The 23,615-nt window shown below is 23.5% G+C and overlaps 10 protein-coding genes across 10 annotated transcripts; 4 read left to right on the plus strand and 6 right to left on the minus strand.

The window, feature by feature from the left end:
• Positions 1-37: 37 nt before the first annotated feature.
• T551_02417 (uncharacterized protein) lies at positions 38-1,166 on the plus strand (the record flags this gene model as incomplete). Its single annotated transcript, XM_018374680.1, has 5 exons — positions 38-192; positions 234-315; positions 357-658; positions 710-861; positions 904-1,166. The coding sequence occupies 5 exons, from the start codon at positions 38-40 to the stop codon at positions 1,164-1,166; spliced, it is 954 nt and encodes a 317-aa protein (XP_018229252.1).
• Positions 1,167-3,636: 2,470 nt separating this feature from the next.
• On the minus strand, positions 3,637-4,801 carry T551_02418 (tRNA dihydrouridine synthase; the record flags this gene model as incomplete). The annotated part of the gene is made up of 4 exons (XM_018374681.1): positions 3,637-3,770; positions 3,818-3,991; positions 4,042-4,253; positions 4,299-4,801. 4 exons carry the CDS (start codon positions 4,799-4,801, stop codon positions 3,637-3,639), a joined length of 1,023 nt encoding a protein of 340 aa, XP_018229253.1.
• Positions 4,802-6,729: 1,928 nt separating this feature from the next.
• On the minus strand, positions 6,730-7,186 carry T551_02419 (uncharacterized protein; the record flags this gene model as incomplete). The annotated part of the gene is made up of 4 exons (XM_018374682.1): positions 6,730-6,834; positions 6,885-6,943; positions 6,992-7,087; positions 7,129-7,186. 4 exons carry the CDS (start codon positions 7,184-7,186, stop codon positions 6,730-6,732), a joined length of 318 nt encoding a protein of 105 aa, XP_018229254.1.
• Positions 7,187-7,997: 811 nt separating this feature from the next.
• Positions 7,998-9,599, minus strand: T551_02420 (uncharacterized protein; the record flags this gene model as incomplete). Its single annotated transcript, XM_018374683.1, has 4 exons — positions 7,998-8,735; positions 8,780-9,402; positions 9,446-9,493; positions 9,536-9,599. 4 exons carry the CDS (start codon positions 9,597-9,599, stop codon positions 7,998-8,000), a joined length of 1,473 nt encoding a protein of 490 aa, XP_018229255.1.
• Positions 9,600-9,860: 261 nt separating this feature from the next.
• On the plus strand, positions 9,861-10,932 carry T551_02421 (uncharacterized protein; the record flags this gene model as incomplete). Its single annotated transcript, XM_018374684.1, has 3 exons — positions 9,861-10,157; positions 10,232-10,638; positions 10,686-10,932. 3 exons carry the CDS (start codon positions 9,861-9,863, stop codon positions 10,930-10,932), a joined length of 951 nt encoding a protein of 316 aa, XP_018229256.1.
• Positions 10,933-11,678: 746 nt separating this feature from the next.
• Positions 11,679-12,652, plus strand: T551_02422 (uncharacterized protein; the record flags this gene model as incomplete). Its single annotated transcript, XM_018374685.1, has 3 exons — positions 11,679-11,828; positions 11,874-12,339; positions 12,384-12,652. The coding sequence occupies 3 exons, from the start codon at positions 11,679-11,681 to the stop codon at positions 12,650-12,652; spliced, it is 885 nt and encodes a 294-aa protein (XP_018229257.1).
• Positions 12,653-13,184: 532 nt separating this feature from the next.
• Positions 13,185-14,859, minus strand: T551_02423 (hydroxymethylglutaryl-CoA synthase; the record flags this gene model as incomplete). Its single annotated transcript, XM_018374686.1, has 7 exons — positions 13,185-13,343; positions 13,387-13,545; positions 13,588-14,111; positions 14,164-14,583; positions 14,625-14,685; positions 14,747-14,772; positions 14,820-14,859. 7 exons carry the CDS (start codon positions 14,857-14,859, stop codon positions 13,185-13,187), a joined length of 1,389 nt encoding a protein of 462 aa, XP_018229258.1.
• An 803-nt stretch (positions 14,860-15,662) lies between these two features.
• Positions 15,663-18,672, minus strand: T551_02424 (uncharacterized protein; the record flags this gene model as incomplete). Its single annotated transcript, XM_018374687.1, has 13 exons — positions 15,663-16,698; positions 16,743-16,879; positions 16,921-17,091; positions 17,139-17,273; positions 17,317-17,376; positions 17,418-17,638; positions 17,676-17,981; positions 18,027-18,088; positions 18,132-18,187; positions 18,232-18,302; positions 18,342-18,423; positions 18,470-18,565; positions 18,613-18,672. The coding sequence occupies 13 exons, from the start codon at positions 18,670-18,672 to the stop codon at positions 15,663-15,665; spliced, it is 2,493 nt and encodes an 830-aa protein (XP_018229259.1).
• A 523-nt stretch (positions 18,673-19,195) lies between these two features.
• Positions 19,196-19,801, minus strand: T551_02425 (uncharacterized protein; the record flags this gene model as incomplete). Its single annotated transcript, XM_018374688.1, has 3 exons — positions 19,196-19,540; positions 19,588-19,668; positions 19,718-19,801. 3 exons carry the CDS (start codon positions 19,799-19,801, stop codon positions 19,196-19,198), a joined length of 510 nt encoding a protein of 169 aa, XP_018229260.1.
• Positions 19,802-21,912: 2,111 nt separating this feature from the next.
• On the plus strand, positions 21,913-23,445 carry T551_02426 (uncharacterized protein; the record flags this gene model as incomplete). Its single annotated transcript, XM_018374689.1, has 4 exons — positions 21,913-22,122; positions 22,169-22,940; positions 22,988-23,339; positions 23,385-23,445. 4 exons carry the CDS (start codon positions 21,913-21,915, stop codon positions 23,443-23,445), a joined length of 1,395 nt encoding a protein of 464 aa, XP_018229261.1.
• Between the last annotated feature and the right edge of the window lie 170 nt (positions 23,446-23,615).

Raw genomic sequence — 23,615 nt, forward strand, 5'->3', positions numbered from 1 at the left:
TAAAATATTTTAATAAAAAGTGATATATTTTTCCAATATGGGATATTCTTCTCATAAAGGAAAATGGTATTTTGATAAGGAAGATTTCAAATATACTCCATCTGTTAGTGATGGATGGAGTTTAGAAAAAGAACAAATAGACAGAGGTAAAGGCGTTAATTTCATTATACAAGTAGGGGCTAGATTAAAACTGTAAACATAATTCTCAAAAAAATATAATACTAATCAAATAGACCTCAGCTTACACTTTCTACAGCAGCCGTTTTTCTTCATCGCTTTTATATGCGTTTTTCATTAGCTAAATATCACTATTATGTTGATATAATTTTTTTTTTTCTTAAAATTAACAAAAATAGGAAATTGCAGCAACATGCATTCTTTTAGCCACAAAAGTAGAAGAATCATGCAGAAAGTTAAGAAATATAATTATTGCATGTGCGAAAGTAGGACAGAAAAATCCAAATCTTATAATCGATGAACAATCCAAAGAATATTGGAGATGGAGAGATGTAATAATATATAACGAAGAAATATTGTTAGAAGCATTATGTTTTGATTTAACAATTGATCATCCATATAAAGATCTTTTAAAATATATAAAACATTTTGGAGGAGAACAAAATACAGCCAAATCAGCATGGGCATTCGTAAATGATAGGTAAGCTGACATTTTATAAAAAAGTATAACTAAAGTACTATGTAATTTTAGCATTAGAACCGCTATTCCTGTAATTTATCAACCTCATATTATTGCAGCTGCAGCCTTTTATTTTGGAGCTGAACATACATCAGCAGTAATTAATTCTATAGGAGACAAATCATGGTGGGAAGTTATAGATATAGATATTAATGAAATAAAAGGTAAAATTAAGGTATTTATATGAATTTTACTAAACTTTAAAGATGTTTGTAAAATTATGACTGCTCTTTATGAATCTATACCAATAAGAGGATCAAATCCAATATTACAATCAAATATTGCAAAAATATCACTACAAAACAACTCTAACCAGCAATCAAATCAGACAAAAGAATTGTATCATGATCAAAATAAAGGAATTAAACGTAAAACTCAAAACTTTATTTTAGAATCTGAAAAAAACGAGAATAAAAAAATTTATGATAGCTTTAAAAATGAACAAAATATTAAAAAACAAAAACAATAATTATTAAAAAAATAATAACAAGCTATAACCAATTAACATATATATATATATATATATATATATATATGATAACTAGTTTCAAAAAAAATTAAAATTTTAAACATAATTTAATACATTATATTTTTTTATTTTAAAACAATAAACTTTAGTATGTAAGAATAAGTTTAAATACTATAATATAAAAACTATAAATATAATTGTTAAGTTTCTATTAAATTAAATGAAGTAAATTAAAAATATCAAAATATTTTGAATGAAAGTTTTTTTTAAAAAAACTAAAAAACAATCTCTATAATTATTTTTATTATTATATATTTTTTAAGGATTATTATAAGTCACAACTCCTAGATCGAAATAAATTTAAAATTGTATAATAAAAACTTTTGTAAAAAAGACAATTTTTCAATACAATCAAAAAATGTTAAGTCATAATTATAATGTCTTAATTTTCTTTAAATTTAAAGATTAAAAGAATAAACTCTATCTTATTTATAACAAAAAAATATAATAAATAAAACCAAAATATATAATATTTTCATAACCTTTTTGCAAAATTTGAATATTTTAAAAATTTATCATAATTTATTAAAAATTCGGGTATTTAACAATAAAAAATTAAAAATATATAAAATTTTAATATTTATATCAATAAAAACATTATTTTTACTCAATAATATTATATCATATAAAAATCAATGAAATTCTAAATCAATTCAAAAATATATTAGCCTTTATAGAAAACACTTATTAAAAATCCTAATTCTATTATAAATTAAAATACAGAACTTAATTTAGAAAATAAAACACAACAAAAATTATTAAAAAAATATTTTGAATTCAACTTTTATAAATATTAATTTTTATTATTAATTCAATCAAAATATCTTATTTATTTCAAGAATAGATTTTATTCCACAAAATTCTTAATTTTAATATATACAATAACATTGCTTAAGAACTATTAAATATTACTTAATTACAAAAACATTTATTCAAAAAAAATATAAAAATACTTTAGTGCCTATTTTGCACAAAAATACTAAAGTAATATAATATTGTATCAAAAATATAGTATATTTTCATATATTTTAATTTCTTTTTTTATAATTGGATATTAAATTCTACAATATTCTAAAAATTCAATTTAAGACAATTATTCTTAAGTAAACAGCATTTAATAGTAAATAAATATATTTATATAAATCATTCATAATTTATGTATAAAAGATTTTATAAATTAACTAAAAAAATAATACGCAATCCTATATAATTTAATATAAAAATTTTTAACAAATTTTAAAAATTTAAAAAATGAAAATACCAGATAAAAAATATAAAGAATTTGAAACAAAAAAAAGTTTTTTTCAAAATACAATAAATAAATTTAAAATAAAAGAAAACCAATCTATTTTATTATCTATTACGGTATTTGCGGTAAATTTTTTAAAATCAAAATAATCTAATTTGACAACTTTTAGACTGCAATAATATTTTTTCAAAGTTCTTGGGCAGAAATATTTGTTCCTCAGGTATAATTTTTCATATAAATTATATAAATTCATTTTTTTAACAATATAAGCTTTAATTTTCATTTTATTAAACTAAAAAATTAAAAAAATAAATCTATATATTATTGTTCTTATTATTGTTCTTTTCAAAAAATGTATATAATATCAATTACGAAAAATTAAATTTTATAAATATTAAGGTTTTCTATCTAGTATTATCTTTATAATATTTTTTCTTTAAAATATTCATAAAATTTATAGCAAAAATCTATAAAATAAAAAATATTCTTAAAAGATAAAAAATTATTAAAATATTTTCAAAAATTCGTAAAAAACATTTTTAAAAACTAAATTATAAATAATTTTAGACATAGAATATTTAATCTAATATATTTTTAATCTAATATATTTTTCAAATTTGATATTTAAACAATTTAATATAAATTTTTAATTAACAATTATATAAAACATTAATAGATATAAATTATTTTAAGTTTACAAATATCCTTTTATTAAAATAAATCAAAAATATTGAAAATATATTTAATATTTAAAATAAATATATCATATACTTGAAATTATACTGTTAATACATTTTTATATATTCTCAAACTTTTAAAGTTTTATTTAAATAAATAACCAAATTATATCTTAATGTAAACAACATTTATTCTATTATATATTTTAAAAATTCTAATTCAAAAAATTATGTTATAAAAAATTAAATTTATAAATTAATAATATAAATATATATCTTATTTATTTTTGATATTATAAAATAATAAAATATTCATATAAAAACCATAAATACTCCATTAGAAACATATGTGTTTATACTAATATAAAAATTTAATACACATTATTGGTAGATTCATTTTTTATCATAAAAACAAATTTTACTCAAATCATATAAAATTAAATAAAAATATGCAAATTATATATATATATAATGAGCAATGAACCTAAATTATATATTTTTTCTCATAAATATGGACATTCCCAAATCCAGGTTCACCAGGTCTTCTAAGAACAAATCTTTCATCAATCCAATCAAGTATTCCAACAATACCTATTTGTTTTGACAAATCAACAGAGTCTAAAAATGCAATTAATCCAATATTGAAATAACGAAAAAACAAAAACCTTTTTTATTTAGTATTTTTCCCATCATTTTTAATATATGTTGTTGAAACAAATGAAAATTTAAACCATACGATAATGAATATTCAATAAATCTCTCAATTGCTGACCATGGACATGAGTCGAATCCAGAAAATAAAGCAGGATTAAATAATATTCCCCTTGAGGACATTATCCCTATTTAAGTTATCAATTATAAAAAAATAAATATAACCTGAATTATATACCATTAACATTAGTATATTTAGCTATACAATTAGCATCAGAAAGAGTAAAGACATCACCATTTGCTACAACAGGAATAGTAAGAGATTCTTTAATTAATTTAATTGCATCCAGATTCACAGGTTCTGAAGATTTTTGATTTCGTCGTCGTCCATGAACTACCATATAATCTACACCAGCTGCTTGTACTTTTTGAGCCCAATCTACCGTTTTACTAACTTAATATTATAATTCTTAAAAGATTTAAAAAAATGCAAACCGTAAATCACTATGAATCCTTATTTTAACTTCAGTACACATTCGTTTGCCACAACGTTCTTTTACTGCCTTTATCATCTCACATACGTTTTGCGGATCATGCATCAAATGAGCACCTAGACCTCCTTGACAAGCCCATGACTGAGGACAGCCACAATTTAAAGAAATGCCATCGACATAATTCGAAATCATTTCCACAGCTCTTCCAAGAACAACAGGATCATTAGAAGCAAACTGAGATACAAGAGGCCTATCATTTAAATTCGTAGAAAAATCACAATAACGTGCATTAGAATGGAAAACAAACTCTTTTGCAACCATCATTGGAGTATATGCCAAGTCAACACTATAATTACGAACAAGAGAACGAAAAGGCAACTTTGAATATCTAACCATGGGTCCACTTATATAAAGAGGTCTTCTTTCATATTTTGCCATAGAAAAAAGTTTCAATGGATGATCTTCTATATTTCTTAAAGAAAAAGAGTTAATTTCAGAATCCATTAACATAAAATTTACAATATGCCCAAATAATCTATATAAACTTGCCTTAATATTTAAAAAACTTCAACACTATACAATTCAATTTTGTATTAAAAAAACCAAATTAATTTAAATTTATAAATTATAAATCAACATAAGTTTTCTTTAACTCTTTTGAAATATTATTTAAAGATTTTAAAAATTAAAAATAAAAAATGATTAAAAATAAAATTCTTATAAATATATATAACATAAAACTAAAAAATATATTTTACATAAAATAATTTAGATCTAATCAAATTAATAAAAATTATATTATATCTACTCTATTTACTAGTTTAATATGCAATTACATATTCTTTTTTGCATATATTTATTTATTATAGATTTAATTTAATCATTTTCAAATTTCATAAATAATTTTACGCCTATTAACATTAATAGAAAAATTCAGAATAAAAAATCCTATTAATTACATTATAATTTAAAAAATTACAATTAGACACATAAATATTACTCTAAAAATACCTTAAAATATAAAAAATTCTATTATCTCTTTTTACAAATTACATATTTATATAAAAAAATATATATAACAATTATTAAATCTATAAACTAATCTTAAAAATATGAATATTTTTTTCAAAAAACATCTTAAAACTAATGTTTTCATTCTTCAAAAAAAGTACGTTCAATAAAATAATATTAAGACTTCCTCGAAACATTTTTAAAACTAATAAAACAATTAAAAAATATTTTAAAAAACTATTTTCTTTTTTATTTATACTCAAAAATAAATGTGATTTAAAAAATTACTCAAATTACTATATTCATATTTTATTTAAAACACAAATATACCAATAAATTAAAATACTCTTTAAAACTTTTTAATAAACAAAAAAAATAAATATCTACAATTTAAATATATTTATTAAAAGTATATTTCATATTTTATGTTTTAAATAATAAAAAACATAAAATGTTTGAGACATAATTTCTAATACAACTTTAACGCTTAAATATATTTTTCCTAAATAAATTGAAATTAACATCAAAACATAATAATATTTATCTTAAACATTTCATTCAAAAGCTATGAAGCCAAAAAAATACTATACATTATATTTTATCTTATAAAACTATATATAAAAAAATATCTCTAGTTAAATTTTATGTTTATTCATAAAATTATTAAACATTAATAATTAAAATATTACTGTTTTTTAAATCTATTAAAAATAATATTCATGTAATATAAATATCATAAATATTCATAAAAAATTATAATAACAATTGCAATTTTTAAAATATTTATTTTTTTCAAAACTAAATACGTTTTTTTATAAATATAAACATCAAAAGTAACATTAACATATACTATCAATTCTAAAATTATAAAAAATAACTGCATTTTTTTAAAACCAAATATATTTCTATTATAAAAATATTATTTTTTTGTATCAATATATGTTATCCCCCAATTATCTGACAATTTATACTATAATAAAAAAAGCTTAATATATCGTAAACATCAACGAATATGCGAGTTTCTCAACAAAAAAAAATAGCATAAGATACATTCAAAGCATTATTCAAAGTTACGACATTATATACTAAATCTACTAAATCGCTATACAACTCCTGTATTTAATAATAGGCATAAACAATAAATCGGCTATATTTACACTTGCTACGCCTCTTTCCCTCATATTCCAGGATACGTCATACACCATTAACCCTTAATAATTACAAAACCCAGAAACATTCCATACGAAAGAAATTCATTAAAAAATAAACAATTCAATTAAAGCAATATAAAATAAAAATAAAAAAATCAGCAGTAAATCGAAACCAGAAGACTATCCAATATGGTATTAAAATTTATATTCATATCTTACAAACAAGCCACTCATCAAATAAAAAAGCCCGTACTACTATATAAAACGCAATTATTCTTCATCGTCTTGTGCAGTATCTGTCATATGCCCATTACGCCATTGAGATTTCTCCATTTCAAACCGCTGTTTATCCTTCTTTGCTCTATTTTCATATGGCTACATATATATTAAACCTAAACTAAAAAACAACCTATAAGTAACATTACCTGTCTATCTTTAACAGACATAGTCTTCCATCGCTCACCAAGAATTTTGCCTATTTGACCTATACTCATGTTTATCACTATTCTAAAAAGTATGAATATAATCTTACCAAATGTTGCATGAGGATTCTCTGTTTTTACAGATTCTCTATTTTCCTGTGCAAAAAACATATAAGCAGATAACCCTCGCTTAGGTGCACCAGGATCTAACTAACATAAATAATAACATCCTCGAAACGTGCAAAACCTTTTTTCATCCGTTTCCCCGTAGACTTCTTAACTCTTGATTTCACGTCTTTTGACATCTACTTAATGTTAAACAATTTCCTTTTTATTTCCCATATATATGCGCAAAAAATGCAAACAAAAAAGAACTCTACATAAATCCCTCAACAATATGCACGCATTTACCTTTATTAAAATATTTCACAAAGTTTTCTTCTAATCAAATCAGTATACAAATCCTAATTATCCTTAGAATCGCATGCGATCATTCATAGCCTTTCTGAAAGATATTTTTCTCCAACAAAACCATCATTTAAACACTTAAGGCTATTTCTTATGATCGACCTAAAGAGACCTTACCAGCGTTTACAGCAATCGAAACACGTTCTTCCTGGTTGGGTGGAAGCGGGTTTCCCGGAAGCTAAGAAAGCGAAGTAAGGACACAACGGGACACATATAACGTTTCCAAATATAAAAATAAAATATTAAAAAAACTAAACTTTTATTAATCCATTTATTATTCATTTTTATAACATTTTAAAACAGAAAACACTTATTAATATATCATTACTAATTTCTGTAAAAAATTAGTATATTAATATCTATAATTTATCGTTAACCAATTTCTTTTTTCACCTTAAAATATAGATAACCTTTAAAATACATATTCAAAAAAAACCTTTAAATTTATTAAACAATAAACTAATACATAATAATATATATATATATATATATATATATGTATACTTCAAAAAGCCATTCACATAATACAAAACAAAGTCTAAATATTTTTAATTACAATTCATGCAAATTAAATAATATTTTCTAAATCAATTATCCATTATAAAAATAAGTACCCATAAAAAATCATATAAAAAAGACTTGTATAAATTAAATAATCTCAAGCTCAGAATCCGAGCTATAACATGTATTTGAAGATAATAAACAAGCAGAAGAAGTAGATAAACAAGGTGTCTGAAATAAATGGTTATATGAAGCATATGGATCAAAACCAATTCGTTTTATAGATTGAGCAGAAAAAGGCCTTACATGCAAATGAGTAGAACTCTCCAAAGAATTAGAAAGGACAGGGCATATTGACTCTGTTTCACTTTTTGAAGTACTAAGAACAACATTTTGTGAAATATTTTGAGAAATAGGAAATTTCCGCAGCACATTAGACTCTTGTGCCTGTCTTTGAAGTCTATGACGCTTTTTTTCAATTTTTTTAGTATCCAAAACATCATATTTATAACTGGAAGAGAAATTTGGCATAATAAACACATTACCATTCCATGGATCATGTACCCAACCAGTATGCTCAAACAAAAGACCTTCAGCAGATTTAAAACCAGTACTATAGCCTACTTTGGTCGACATATATTTATTTTTTTTAGGTGAATATAATTGTGTACCAACAGCAATTTCCGTTCGAGCATTTTTAGTCTTTCGCAGCCCTTGATCAAGATGAAATGCACATATCTCAGAATGACGTATATCAACCCATGCTGCACATTGTTTTCCATCTCGCTTCAAAGCATTACAAAACCCCAAATCTCGAGATAAACCAAGTTCCAATAATGAATCATATTCATGAGACAAGACTAAACTAAAACACCCAGAATCAATCTAAACAAGTTATTTAATATAGCTTATCGTGAAAAAATATATACCTTCTTTGGTTTCATAATACCTGGATTCAAAATTGCTACTATATATCCTACTTGAACTTTCCAATAACGTTCAAACGCATCGCTGAACAAAAAAAGAGTTATTTCCCATTTCAAGTCAGTTAACGTCAATACACAATATCTAGACTTCATATCTATATCTTTTTCTTTATTCTGAATATATTTTGGAATCGACTTATATGCAATAATTCCAATTACAACCCAATCATAACCATCATTAGGAAGCTCATAAGCAGGAGCAATCACCGTTTTTAACAATACATGTAGTAAAAAGATTTTTTTTCCTTTAAAATAAGAACTCAGCTCATCATGAGAAATATTTCTTTTTGATAAATAAAGCATTGAATACGGATCATAAAACCCTTCTTCAAAAAGAGGAGACAACACTCTTTTATTTTGAATAACTTGAAAAATTCCCTGATCTTGTGATTTATTTTTTTCATTTGACACCATAAACCCTTTAGAAAGAGTACTTTCTTGAAAATTCATTCTAATTTTCTTTGTCCTTTCCTTATTTCTAAGATCAACTAATTTTTCTGAAAATGTTTTAAAAGGCTTAATAGGTAAAATAGGCATTTTTAAAAGTGTATCTTTTTTAGATTTTCCTAGATACTTAAAAGCAAAAAAATAAGAAATATGAAAATATACCTTTTTCAGTGTCTAAAAACACATCAGCAGATAGAATATTAGATTCTACTGTTTATATTAATCAAACGCTAATTTATAAAATAAAATTACCTGGACTTGGACTTCTTAAAACCTGAATATTTACATCACTTAATCGTTTCCGTCTATTTTCCATTTTTTAAAAGAAAAATCTTTAACATATTTTAATTGAAATTAAAAACTTGTTTTATTTCATTTTTTCATTTTACGTTTCAATCATAAAATTCAATATTCGTTCAAAAACAAAGATCAAAATCATAAGTAGAACCAAGTTTATGTCTAGAACTCTACAAAAAAAATATTTTAAACCAATATTTTAAATTATTTTTGATAAATACTTATTACACTTCTCATAACGTATACTTTACGACACACGAATTATCTAAATTCTCAAAGTATGAAAAAAATTATTGTTAAACCAAAACATTCTTCTGGAGAAGAATCTGTATTTGAACAAATAATTACTCTTCCACATCCCAGAACACAGATACCAGTTCGCTATCTTATTCAAAAACCACAACTTTTACAAATAATCAAAATCAATGATTCTTACAAAAAAAAAAGTTGGTTTATTAATAACAACATTATAAAAGGTCGCTCTTTACACCTTACATATCTTATATGGATTTATTTAATACTAGATGGTTCTCTTTATCTTGCAACACCCTTTGATCTTATATTTCTTACAATTCCTGTCCTTGAAAAAGCATGCAACAAGGCAATTACTAAAACAATAGAAATTTTCATTGTAATTGATCACTTATTTAGACATCAGAGTCTTTAGGAAAATATCTTCTTATGGAAGATATTTTAGAATTTTTCTCAGAATATCATTTTCCCATTCTTATTTCATATTTAGGACCTCAAATAAAAAAAGCTATTCGATCCATTTGCCAGGAACTAAAGTCTACTCATCCATTTTTCCGTTTCGATGAAAAACTATTACTAGAAGTTCTAATATCTAAAGCTAAAAAAATAGCATCTCATTTACCTAAAAGCATTGAATTTGAAGCTATTACTAAACATTTTATGGAAAATATCGAAAAAAAAGAACTAGAAAACAAAAGTAAAGAATTTAAAAACATTATCCAATTGGCTCGTTTAAAGACAGCAATGCAATTTATTAATAGCTATTTACCTATAAAATATGAAAATCTTCTTCTTCAATCAGAAGAGTACAACTTATTCATTTGTATTTTACTCTATTTACTAAAATTCATAGTTTTACTCCATTATCATTATATTTACATAAGCTGCAAACTTATAGAACTACTACCATCTTTATACAAAACTCTAATAACTTTACAACAGATTATTTAAAAAAAAGACCTAATACAATTTTTGAAATAGAAAACAAAAAAAAAAAGAAATTAAAAGGTAACAATAATGAAATACGTAAAAAAATGAATACAGAAGGAATAAATAAAATCTATTCTTTCTTCAAAACTAAAACACAAAATAAAAATTAAAATATTTTTTTTAATAGAATAACTCTTATAAAAAGGAATATAAAAAGAGTTATCTATATTAAATTAAATTCATTTAGTTAAAATGTATTTTATTCAATCTATTTAGTTAAAAATTCTAAAAAGCTTACTACCTTTAATATATTATTACTAATCTGTATAAAATTATTTTTGAAATTTTTGAAGTATTGTTTTCTATATAAATATCTGAAAACAAAAAATGAAAATCAAAAACTTAAATCTATGTTATTATTGCTACTTATTATATATTTTTATTAGCATCTTTACAACTTTAACTCTTTTGTTTTGCAACTATATTATTTCTCATTTTAGAAAAATAATACCCACAAAATTTGAAAATAAAATTTAAAAATACAATATATATTTAAATTTTTATAAACATTTAAATAATACAACAATCTAATTACTATTATTTCATTAACAATCTTTTTCATTATATTTAATAACAAAATCAATACATTATTTTAAAACATTAAAATATTAAATTATTTATATCATAATTATACATTTTAAAAATCCTCTTTCCCAAGAACCATAAATATTAAAATTATTAATTCTACTTATGTTTTTTAAATATTATAAAAAGTAATATTATTTATTAATCAAAAATTATTCTAGGATTATTCTTAAAATACAAATACAGTTTTATTTTATAAATTTTATAAAAAATTTAAATCTTTAACTCAGAATGTTATAAAATAATCTAAATTAAATCTTAAAAAATTTCCATGACACTTTCAGGAAAAAACAATGAAATAATAACAGTATCTTCAGCATCATCAGTAGATCTTCTTGCAGAACTTTCACGAATTCGTGATAAATTTGAACAAAAAAAATCAAATAAACTAAATAAAACCGAAAGTTCTTATGAAGACAAGGTATAAGAAATACAAAAAAAAAATAACCAGATCTTAAATCACTAGAAAAAAATACAAATAAAATCAAATATTGGCGTGGAATTTCGTTCAGCAAAAGACGAACTCAATCAACAGACAAATGTCTTAGGACTAGAAATTGAAGCCTCAAAAGCAGCATTAAAACGAAAAGCTATTCAATATGAAATGATGAGAAGAGGAGCTCATGATATGAATATAAAAGGAGCAACAGTGGAGAATCTACTAGTTGATTTTGATAGAAAATGGGCAGAACAACAAGAATTTGTAACAAATTCGTCCTCAGAAAGTAGTGAAACAGATGAAGAAAATAATCCATGGGTAGAATATGTTGATGAATTTGGAAGAACAAGAACAATACGTAAAATAGATTTACCTAGAGATATCACTCCTGAACAAGAAACAATTCCAGAAAATATTATTTATGGAGATTTTATCCAAACATTTAATCCAGATAAAGAACAAATTCAAAAAATTCTTGAAGAACCTGAAGAATGTAACAAATTACATATATTTTTATATATTTTTAATATTAAACAGCACTAGAAACATTCTATGACTCAAAAAAAGAAATTAGAACAAAAGGTGTTGGATTTTATCAATTTTCGGAAGATGTACAAAAAAGAAAAAAACAAAGAGAAGCTCTTGAAGCAGAACACAAACTTACTGAACTAATGAAACAAAATTTAGAACAAGCTTATGATAAAAGAAAAAGAAAACTAGATGAAAGAAGGAAAATAATAGAAAAAAAAAGATATAAAAATATAGGTGAGCAATGGTTAAACAACACAATAAACAACAGTACATAAAATAACTTTAAAAAGAAACTTCAAAATATTTTAAAACATTAAAATAATCTAACTTAAATTGCAGCATTATCTAAAAAGTTTCAATAAAAATCAGTAATATAATAAATATTTTGTATTTTTTTATATATAACTAAATTTATTCATATATTTTTTTTAAAACAAATAAAAAACATTTACCACTTATTTATTTTTAATAATTCTTTTTGATAGTAAAGTGATACTTTTTTCATTATAAACGCAGCACTTATTATTTATGAAATGTTTAAAAAAATTTTATAACTCAATAATTTCAAAAATCCTAAATATCATATCATTATTTTTTATCTATACATATACCAAATCATTATTTTTTATTTATAGATATACCAAATCATCAGACTAAATATCATTATAAACTCAAATAAACGATAGAAACTTGCAAAAAAATTATTAGAAATACTTTTTAAAATAAACTCCAAAAATAATTATCAATAATTGCAATAAAACTATTTTTTCATATACAAATAAATATTAAAAATAAAAAATTAATATATTATAACACATTTTCAACAGAATCTGATTTAAAAGCATATTCTCTACGATATTTATCATCAATTTTAACAAGATAATATGCATTAGGAGCAATATTAGAAACATCACCTTGCGGAATATAAGCTTTTGAAAGATATGCTTTTTCTCGAAGAAATATCATCTAAAATATTAACTATCGAACTCATAAATTATAAAAAACATACATGCTCAAACTCTTCAGGAGATAACACTCTCCTATTTTTCAATTTTTCCTTCAAATTAAGAATTTTAGCAATATAAGATATATCATCATGAATAGTAAAACTAAAAAAAGTAGAAGCTAGCCCAGAACCATATGAATAAGCTCCTATACGTTTCCCAATCTAAACAAAATTAAACAATTAACTAATAAATAAGGGCCTTACAAGATCGGAAGATGAAACATTACTTAAAAGACTAACCAAACAACCATATAAACTAGCAGTATACATGTTCCCAACATTAGTTGACATATCAAGAGTAACACTAACACGTGACTGAAATCGCTTTTTACTAAGATCCATAAATTGCTTCTCAAGATTTTTATCTACCAAACTAGATTCATATTCAAGTTTAGAAAAATGTTTTACATTCTCAAATTCGGGATGATTCTCGTTATCCATAAAATCATTATATAACATTCTAGCATATGCTTTTTGAACAGATTTGCAAGTAGGAGAATGAAAAATGCAATAATCAAAACGGTCTATAGATAATGAATGAACTGAATTACAATCTGTATCACCAAGATCCTTCCTAAGTGAATACCTTTTATTATATGCTTTATAACTATGATCAAGAGCCCGAGTATAACATATAATAGAATAATGGCCATCTACAATAGGATATTCAGAAGAAAGATCAGGCTTATAAAAATCATAAACATGATCCATGTAAGACCCCCTTAAACCTAAAATAAAACCAAAGCTAAATAGATAAACAACAAATATGATATAACCTACCAGAATCTATAACAATAGGTGCATCTTTCCCAATGATCATAGCAACACACCCAGCACCGCCTGTAGGCCGTGCAGCTCCTTTTGAATAAAGAGCAATGTCTCCAGCAACAACAATAGCGTCACGACCATCCCAGTTTTCAGACTGAACCCAATTGACAGCATTAAAAAGAGCATTAGTACCACCATAACAGGCATTTATATTGTCTATTCCCTCAATATCAAAATTTGGAGAAAAAAGCTGCATAAGAACAGTTTTGATAGACTTAGACTTGTCAATTAAAGTTTCTGTCCCTACTTCTAATCTTCCAATATTATTAACATTAATTCTGTAATTTTTAATTAATCTCCAAACTGTTGTTAAACAAATTGAATAAATATCTTCCCTATCGTCACAAAAACCCATCATTGTTAAACCAAGGCCTTAAAATGTCAGTTTAATGACTTATTAAAATCAAACATACCAATTGTATATTTCCCAGTAGAAACACCATCATGTTTTTCTAACTCTTCCTGTAACACACACTATACTACTGTTACACTCCACTCATTTGAAAATACAAGTAATTAAATAAATAAGTTATACCTGAGAAGGAAAATAGATTTCTATACCTAAATATAAAATTATTTATTTTTTCTAACAAAACATATATAATTACCTTTGATACCAACATTTTTTGGAGCTTCCAATATCCTCATTGAAAAATTTATTTTATCTACCAAATTTTAAATTAAATCCTTTCTATTTAAAATATTTAAGAGAACTTCAAGGTATTCAAACGATTAAAAATATCCTTTAAACCCTAAATAAATAATATAAATATTTAAGACCCTAAGTAAATAAAAAATGTAAACATATTATCAAATAATTTTTAGACACATCTTTAATATTTCTTGAAAATAAAATTATTTAATATCAGCAACTTATATTCTTTCTATTTTATACTTTTTTATAAATACGCAATACAATTTAAAATAATATAAATTTAAAATTACAATAGTATAATTTGATATTTTTTTTATATAGCTAAAAAAATCATTATTCTGAAAAAAAAAACATTATCAATATCAATAAATACAAACATCTATAACAAATACAAATTCTTAAAACCTAAATAAAATATTTCATATAAAAAATCTATGATTAAAAAAATATAAATTTATAACTTTAAGAAAAAACGCTAATCTTAAACAAATATAAAAATAAAACGTAACTTAAAACTTTCCTCAAAAACCTTTAAAACTTTATACCAACTTTAGCTTTTATTAAATTGTTACATATTTATAAAATCACACTATTATAAAAATAAAACATTAACAAAAAATACATGATTTAATATTTAAATCACAACATAAATTTTAAGATAGAATATTTAATAATCCTAATCATGCGTAAATATTCTATGTAAAAACAAATAAACAATATATAAAACCATTATAAAAAATATCTAAACTCAAAATATTAATGCTTCAAATACAAAACAAAATAAAACTCAAAGAGATTATATCCAACTGTAGTCACTAAAGCCATCTGATGCTTTCATCCTTCCAGAAAACAACTTTTGTAATTCCACATCCTGTGTTCCAGACAATGAACAATTATCGGAATTTTCATGAGGAATATTAAATGAATTCGATAATCTAGAAAATGTAGCTGAATTTTTCCCAGAAGAAAGATCAAATTTTATTGCATGACTCTTTAAATTCCCTGAAAGTAAATTACTTTTTCTTGAAATATCTTTATTATCATCATTTTTTACAAAACACTCTTCATCTAAATTCAGCATAGGCTCACCATCTAAATTCAGCATAGGTTCACCATCTAAATTCAGCATAGGCTCGCCATCTAAATTCTGCATAGGTTCACCATCTAAATTCAGCATAAGCTCGCCATCTAAATTTAGCATAGGCTCGCCATCTAAATTCTGCATAGGTTCGCCATCTAAATTCTGCATAGGCTCGCCATCTAAATTCTGCATAGGTTCACCATCTAAATTCTGCATAGGCTCGCCATCTAAATTCTGCATAGGTTCACCATCTAAATTCTGCATAGGCTCGCCATCTAAATTCTGCATAGGTTCACCATCTAAATTCTGCATAGGCTCGCCATCTAAATTATCCAAAAATTTAGAATTAATAATCCTAAATATACTTTTTTCTTGAATGCATAAACTACTTATTTCCGAATTCTTGACTTCTACATTAGAAAAAGTATCATTAATATTTGAAGAGCTATCATCTAAATTATCCGAAATTTTTTTCCATACTGACCTTCCAAATCCTGTTTTTGTACTTTCTGAAGATTTATTAATTTCAGGAACATTTAAAAGATTTTTCTCTTTCAAATCAGATTTTTTTTTACCAAGAAAAATTTCCAAAAAATTTTCCAATACACCTTGACCAAAAACTATCCAACTTTCCCATGCACTAGTAATATTTACAATTTGACGACGAAAATTATCAGCTTTAATACGTCCATCAAATGATTTATAAATTTCAGAAAAATGTAAGAAAACAACAGATAAATTCTGTTCAAGTCTAAAATCATCATTAAAAATATTTAACAAAAATTGTTAATTCACAATTGCCTATATTTCCAAACATTAGGAATTGCAATAGATGAATTATGCAATATATCACTAACTAAATATAACCTTGCAATTTTAGTAGAAATCGAAGCATGCGATTGTATTAATGAAGATATCAATATTTCGACAATCTTTAATTATTTAGGAGATCCAAAAAACATATCACAATAACCTCATCAGCAGCACTTGCATGTTCTATTGCAAACGACATAGCCCTTGCAATATTCCCACGACGATATGAAATTTCACGAAGCAACCAATCAAAGTGATATCTGGAGGCAGAACCTAAATACGACATTTGCCTTCTTTTCTCAAAATTATCATCAGGAAAATCATCGTCATCCTATTATATCTATGAATATTAAATTAATAAAATTGTTTTCAGCAAACATCATCCGTATTTTCCGGTGGTATCCACCAAGCACCATTTGTAAACATTTGAAAAGGTTCTTTTAACCACTTATATGGAAAATCACCATTTAACAAAGAAAACAATTTCCATCTGTAATAAACATGCTCAGGAGTCTTGAAAAATTACTAAATACCCTAATAAAAAAATAAATCATACTGTTGAATCAAATAAAAATTCATAATCAAGATTATTACACTCTCTTTTCATAAGGAAAGCCTAATCACTAAATAATATACAAAAAAATTATTAAAAAATACCTCAAATTCTACACCATATTCAACAACTTTTTCAATTACCCTATGAATTCTTCTTAACAATTTCAAATCTTTAGGCTTCGAAACAACAACTTCAATTCTATTTAATGTCGATGATGGAACGATTCTTCCACCAGCAATTCCTCCAGGAGGCGGTGCTCGATTAAAACCCATTGTTCCTTGTTTAGCATTGAATGGAAGTTTAATATTATGAGTATCGACATCTATATATAAGCATTTCATAAAATTAAAAGAAGTTACAATTACAAAAAGTAGAAGATTTTAACTCTTTTCCCCATATAACTCTTGCTCTCCACCCATGTCCAAGATATGTCCCATCAAGATTACTCTTAGCCATTTCAGCGTCTTTAGGATTCTCGAAAGTTACAAAAGCGGAAACTCCTTTTTTAAATTGATCATCAGTAGACCTTGAAGGAAGAATATTAATAGACGTAATTTTCCCATATGGCAAAAGTAAAGTTGAAAGAGATTGTTGTGTAGTAGAAGGAGGCAACGAAGTTAAATGAAGACTTCGAGGACGAGAGCCAGATGACTCTTCACATGTTTCTAAAAAAAATCAAATTCAAAATAACTACCTATAAATAAATCAACCTGTAGAAAAAATTCCTGCATTAGTATTGCGAGACACTTTAAAAATTTCTTTTTGTTGATTACTAACTTAGTTAGTACTTGTTAATGTTCTTAAAAGAATAACACCTTTTAATTTCTTCAAGAAAAATATCTAAATTCCTTTTACGATTTGATACATTTTCCTTTACCCATATCAATAGTTTATTAAAGTTTTCAACCACAATACCGCATCGGAAGACAATCCAGCAAAATGACGTTTACTACATGAAACTCCTCTATGCATATTCGGAGAAAATGCTTTCAAAAATTAAAAAAATCTTATCTATAATTCCTTACAACTTGTATTATATTCTCCCGAACCATCATCAAAACTTTTTACGAAATCTTCATATATTACTTTTGCTTCCTCTTCCTCCCTCTAAATCAAATATTAAGATAGTATTCACAATAAGCTCTAACAAAACCTTTTTTCTTGCATTTGCTTCTTCTCTTGCCTTATCATATGCCGTTTTTTTCGGTGTTGCGCGTTCAAAAGCAGCAATTTTTCCCTGGTCAATAGACTTAAAACTTTAATTAACAAATATATATAAATCTTTGATCAAAATACTCGAAGACTCCCTTCTTTAAAAGTTGTTAAACCATAAGGTAATTGACGAGGTTTTGTCATTTTTCATAAACTTCGATATCAAACATAAAATTAAATATATTGCAAATATTAAATGATTTCAAAATGTTTTTTTATTAAATATAAGTTTAACTAGCTTTTTATTTTTATTTACTAGTATTCTGTTCTATATTAATAAAACCCTTTTATAATTTTTTTAAAATATTTAAATTTTTATTAAATTTTATGACTATATCAACTCCTTATATAATTAATATTATAAACAATTCTCCAAAACCAACACAGAAAACCTAAAAATAAAAAATATATTTTCTATAGAGTTATATTCATAAAACTATACAACATAGATAAAAAATACAAAATTTTAAAATAGAATTATTTAAACCATCTAACTTAAATAGACATTATATACATTATCATATAAACAAAGTATTACTTATGTTTACAATAATGCCATTTTTTAAAATTATAAAAAAGTATATTAAAAACTCAATCATAAAAAACCATAACTCGAATTAACATATTATTTTAAAATTATTAAAAAAAAAAAATTAGACCCAATATTTCAAATAAGCCATGTTTTTTTATAATATCTAAGTTCTTCTATACTCTCTCGAATATCATCCATAGCCCTGTGATTAGCTTTTTTTTTCGGTGCATTTTGAAAAACATAATAATTCCAACGTCTAGCAAGCTCTTTTATTGTGGAAACATCAATAACTCTGTAATGTAAATACTCTACAATTCTTGGAATATATCGAAAGAGAAATGCTCTATCAACGTAAACGCTGTTTCCAGCCAAGATCGCTACTTTAGGTTTCGAAACATACTTTTGAAGATACTCCAAAAGTTCTAATTCAGTGGAAGCTAAAGTGTGTGGAGACGATAAAACACTTTGAATAAGACCACTCTGTTACATTAAAATTTATAGACTTAAATCTTTTCAATAAATTATACCTTTTCGTGATTCTTTTTACACCAAGCGTCCATAGAATTCAAAATATATTCTGGATGATGAATAACTCTTTCGAATCCTTTCTAGAAATCATTAATAAAACATATAAAATATTTCAAATATAAAAACCACCTCTTCTAAAATATTTAGATTTCCGTCTGTTATTAAAACAGCAATTTCAAGTAATTCATGTTTTTCTGGATTTAAGCCAGACATTTTTTTAAAAAAATTAATAAAATCCAAAAACATTATAATTAAATACCACAATCTACCCATACCATTGGATTCTGAACCATTACTCTGGTAACTAAATTCTTTACAATTAAATTCTTCCAAGAAATACAATTAATCCAATACATTTATCGTTAAAAAACTTCAACCTAATTTCAATATTTATATATAATAAAAACAATTTAGAAAATATAAATTTTTATTAAAAAATAACAAATTAACCTCTACAAAATCTATTTAAAATAAAAAATACAAACATAAAATTTATATAATATATTAAAACATGAAGTACAAACATTCAGTACATGTTAAAAATTAAAATTTTTAAAAAAAGATACCAAGAAAAACCAATATTTTCACAAATAATTAAAATTTCAAATATATATTTAATATTCATAAAAAGTTCCATATATAATAAAATTAAAATTTCTTATATCAACATATATAAGATTTCTACAAATAAACTAATTTAAAATTCGTTTAAATTCATAAAATTGCTACTAGAAAATTTTTATTTTAAATTATAAAAAATATTCAATATTTTTTTTTAAAAATAAATATAAATCATATATACATTTTTTAGGTTTATACATGTCCAAAAGAACGTTTAATATTCTTTTTAAATTTCATAAGCTTAAAAAAATAAATCTTTTCTAAAACAAAGATATTTCATTTTTTATTTAAATAAACACATCTACATATTAATGTAATAACTTAGGAAAAATAAAAATATATTATATTTAACACAATTTTGTCCATTAAACATAATTTTACAAAATTTTTTTTTATAATAATTAACTTCAAATAATTTCAAATTAAAGTTATTTGAACCAAGTCATTTCTTAGACTCTTTTAATTTTTTGTAAATAAAAACACTTTTAATGTACTAAAACTTATACAGTTGAATATTCTTATTTTTTTAAAAAAATAAAATATTTAAATACATTTAATAAAAAAAATATAATCTTAATCTACATTTATATATTTTAAAATATTTATTCTATTTTTAACCAAAATATTTTAAGACCTTAATACAAATTCAACAAAACTTTTCAATACTCTTGAAAATAAAATATAAATAATAATGTAGAATATATTTGTAAATCTTATACCACAATAAATAAATAAATAAATTATATAAACTATAAAACTATTAATCAAAGACTTTTCATTAAAACTTTTTCAGAATCAGAACTATTCAAATCTACAAAATTATTAACACAAAACTGCATTTCTAAAATTACCAGCGATAAATTATTTCATAGAAATATATTAAAAACAAAATTTTAAAAACTATGCCAAAATATATCTATTATAAATTTATAACAATTTTTATCAATTCTTTTTTAGAAAAATTGTAATCGAACCTTTTAGAACTCAATGCTGCTACTTTATATCATTAAATTTCCTTTAAATCCAATGAATATATATAAATAAAACAATTTAAACCTAAATTACATATAAAAATGAAATTAAATAAATTAATATAATAACCAATATTCAAAAGATAAAAAAAACTATATATTTTTTAAAAAATTTTAAATACTATCAAAATATACAAAAGCGTTTGGTGAAAATAATTATTAAAAATAATTTTTTACACTCAAACAAAAAATTAGAATCAATATGTATTCCAGAAAAAAAAGCGCAACTTTTACAACTTTATAAAAAAGTGCAGGAATTGACTGTTATATAACAATAATATAAATATTTCAGTCATAAAAAAATTAATATATATCAAAACAATTATAAAAACAAAAGCATTAAAAACTTTGAAAAAAATAAGATATATAATAACCAATAAATTTCTATCAAAAAATATCTAAATGTTTTCTAACAAACTCAATAAAATATCAATAATAAAAAAGTTTAAATATTCATAATATTTAAATGCATAATTAAATTTGTACTTAAAGTTATTATTTATTTAGAAAGAGAACTAAATGCTTAGTAAAAAGACCTATTTTTATTTATTATTTCTTTATTCACATAATGTTTCATAATATTTTTTTAAACTAATTTTAAATATCACGAGTTAACGTCAACATACCTTCCATGATCTTGACAAAATCTAAATTTACAAATAAAGAAAAATTATGACATCTTTTAGAAATACAAACACATTCAAATCTAAATTTTTATCTCAAAACAATGACTATTCTACTTTTTTCAATCAAGAATCAAACACATCCCGATTTCATAAATTCCAAACAACCGAAAAACAAGCAAATAATCATTTTTTAAGAAATAATAACAGGGCTACCTCCAAAGAATTTTCCAACAGAGAAAAAACTCCTGAAGAAGAGGTATATTTTTTTATAAACCTATTTTTAATTTTCAATAAAATTACAGATTATTATCCGTTTAACTACTTTGCCAAAATCATTATATTCTTCTACATCATCACCTTCGTTTTTAGCGCATACTCCATCTAGTGATATGGAAAGACTCGAAAAAGCTTGCAAATCCGCTATATCATCTAAAAAGCAGCAGAAATCGGAATCGTTTTTACCATTATCTTATACATTATATAATAAATCCAAATCTCCCGAAAATAAAAGTATTAGAAATATTTCACCTGGTATTCAAACCTATGAGGATTTAGAAAATTTTAAAGAAAGTATATCTATAAAATCACCGAACTCATCTCAATGCTTTGTCAAACTTTCAAATAATATTTCGCCTATTTATCCTCCCTATGATCATATGGAAAACTATATACCACTACCTGATCTTATGCCAGATTCAAGGGCATCTACCTCTAGTTCTGAAGAAAGCGAAATAAAACTTATTCATTCAACCCCATTATATAAAACTATAACAGAACATCCAGAGCATGCTGTTAAGAAAAAAGACTCACCATATAATATTCTAAAAGAAATAGCACAATATAATGAAAATTCAGAGCATGAAATTTCACACGCAGAATTAGATAAAGAATCTAGAAGCATTTTTTGCGAAAAAACAAACAATACAAAAATAAATAATTCTTATAAAAGGAATAATATTCATGAAAATATCCTATATTCTCCAGAAAATAGAAAACTATCCAATATTGCTGATCTTACTATGGATAGAACTATAAAACTTTTTGGACCAGGCGCATGGAAAACTACACCACAGTGTAACTATATAATCATTCATAATTAATCATTTTTTTATGTTATATAGCTCGGCCATATATTGAAACATTATCAAATTTACATGCTTCTGAAAAGCAAAATAAATATTCTGATGTTTTAGAAACTCAAAATGAAAATCATCAACGGCTTACAAAAATGCTATTACTTTTACAAAAAGAGCTGAAAAGTACAATTATTAACGTAGAAGAACTAGAACTTAAAATACAAAAATTTGAAGAAGAATCTAAGAATAAGGTCTCTATTTCAAAAGAAGATATCTTAGAACTTCAACTTTTATATAAGAATAAAAAAATGAAAACCAAAAAACGTATTTTGTATTGTATAAAGCACATTTGTTTTGTAGTATGTATTATACTTTTAACTGTAAATATTATAAAATGGTATATGTCCTTTTAAAAATCAGAATTACACTAACACTTTATTAGGGTACTACCTATACCTAAAACTTACTCAGAACTACCATTATATCAGACATGGCCAACTTAACCACTGTAAGATTTTATATTTTTTAAATCTTTTAAAACCGAAAAATTACCTTTATTTTAAAAATATACAAAGATACAAATTCATTTATATAACCAATTGTTATTTTTTTAACATTAACACCATGTAAACACTAATTACAAAAGCTAATAAATTTTATATTGTCTTTTTTT

The sequence above is a fragment of the Pneumocystis jirovecii genome (genome assembly GCF_001477535.1).
Source record: "Pneumocystis jirovecii RU7 chromosome Unknown supercont1.10, whole genome shotgun sequence".
NCBI classification, from domain to species: Eukaryota; Fungi; Ascomycota; class Pneumocystomycetes; order Pneumocystales; family Pneumocystaceae; genus Pneumocystis; species Pneumocystis jirovecii.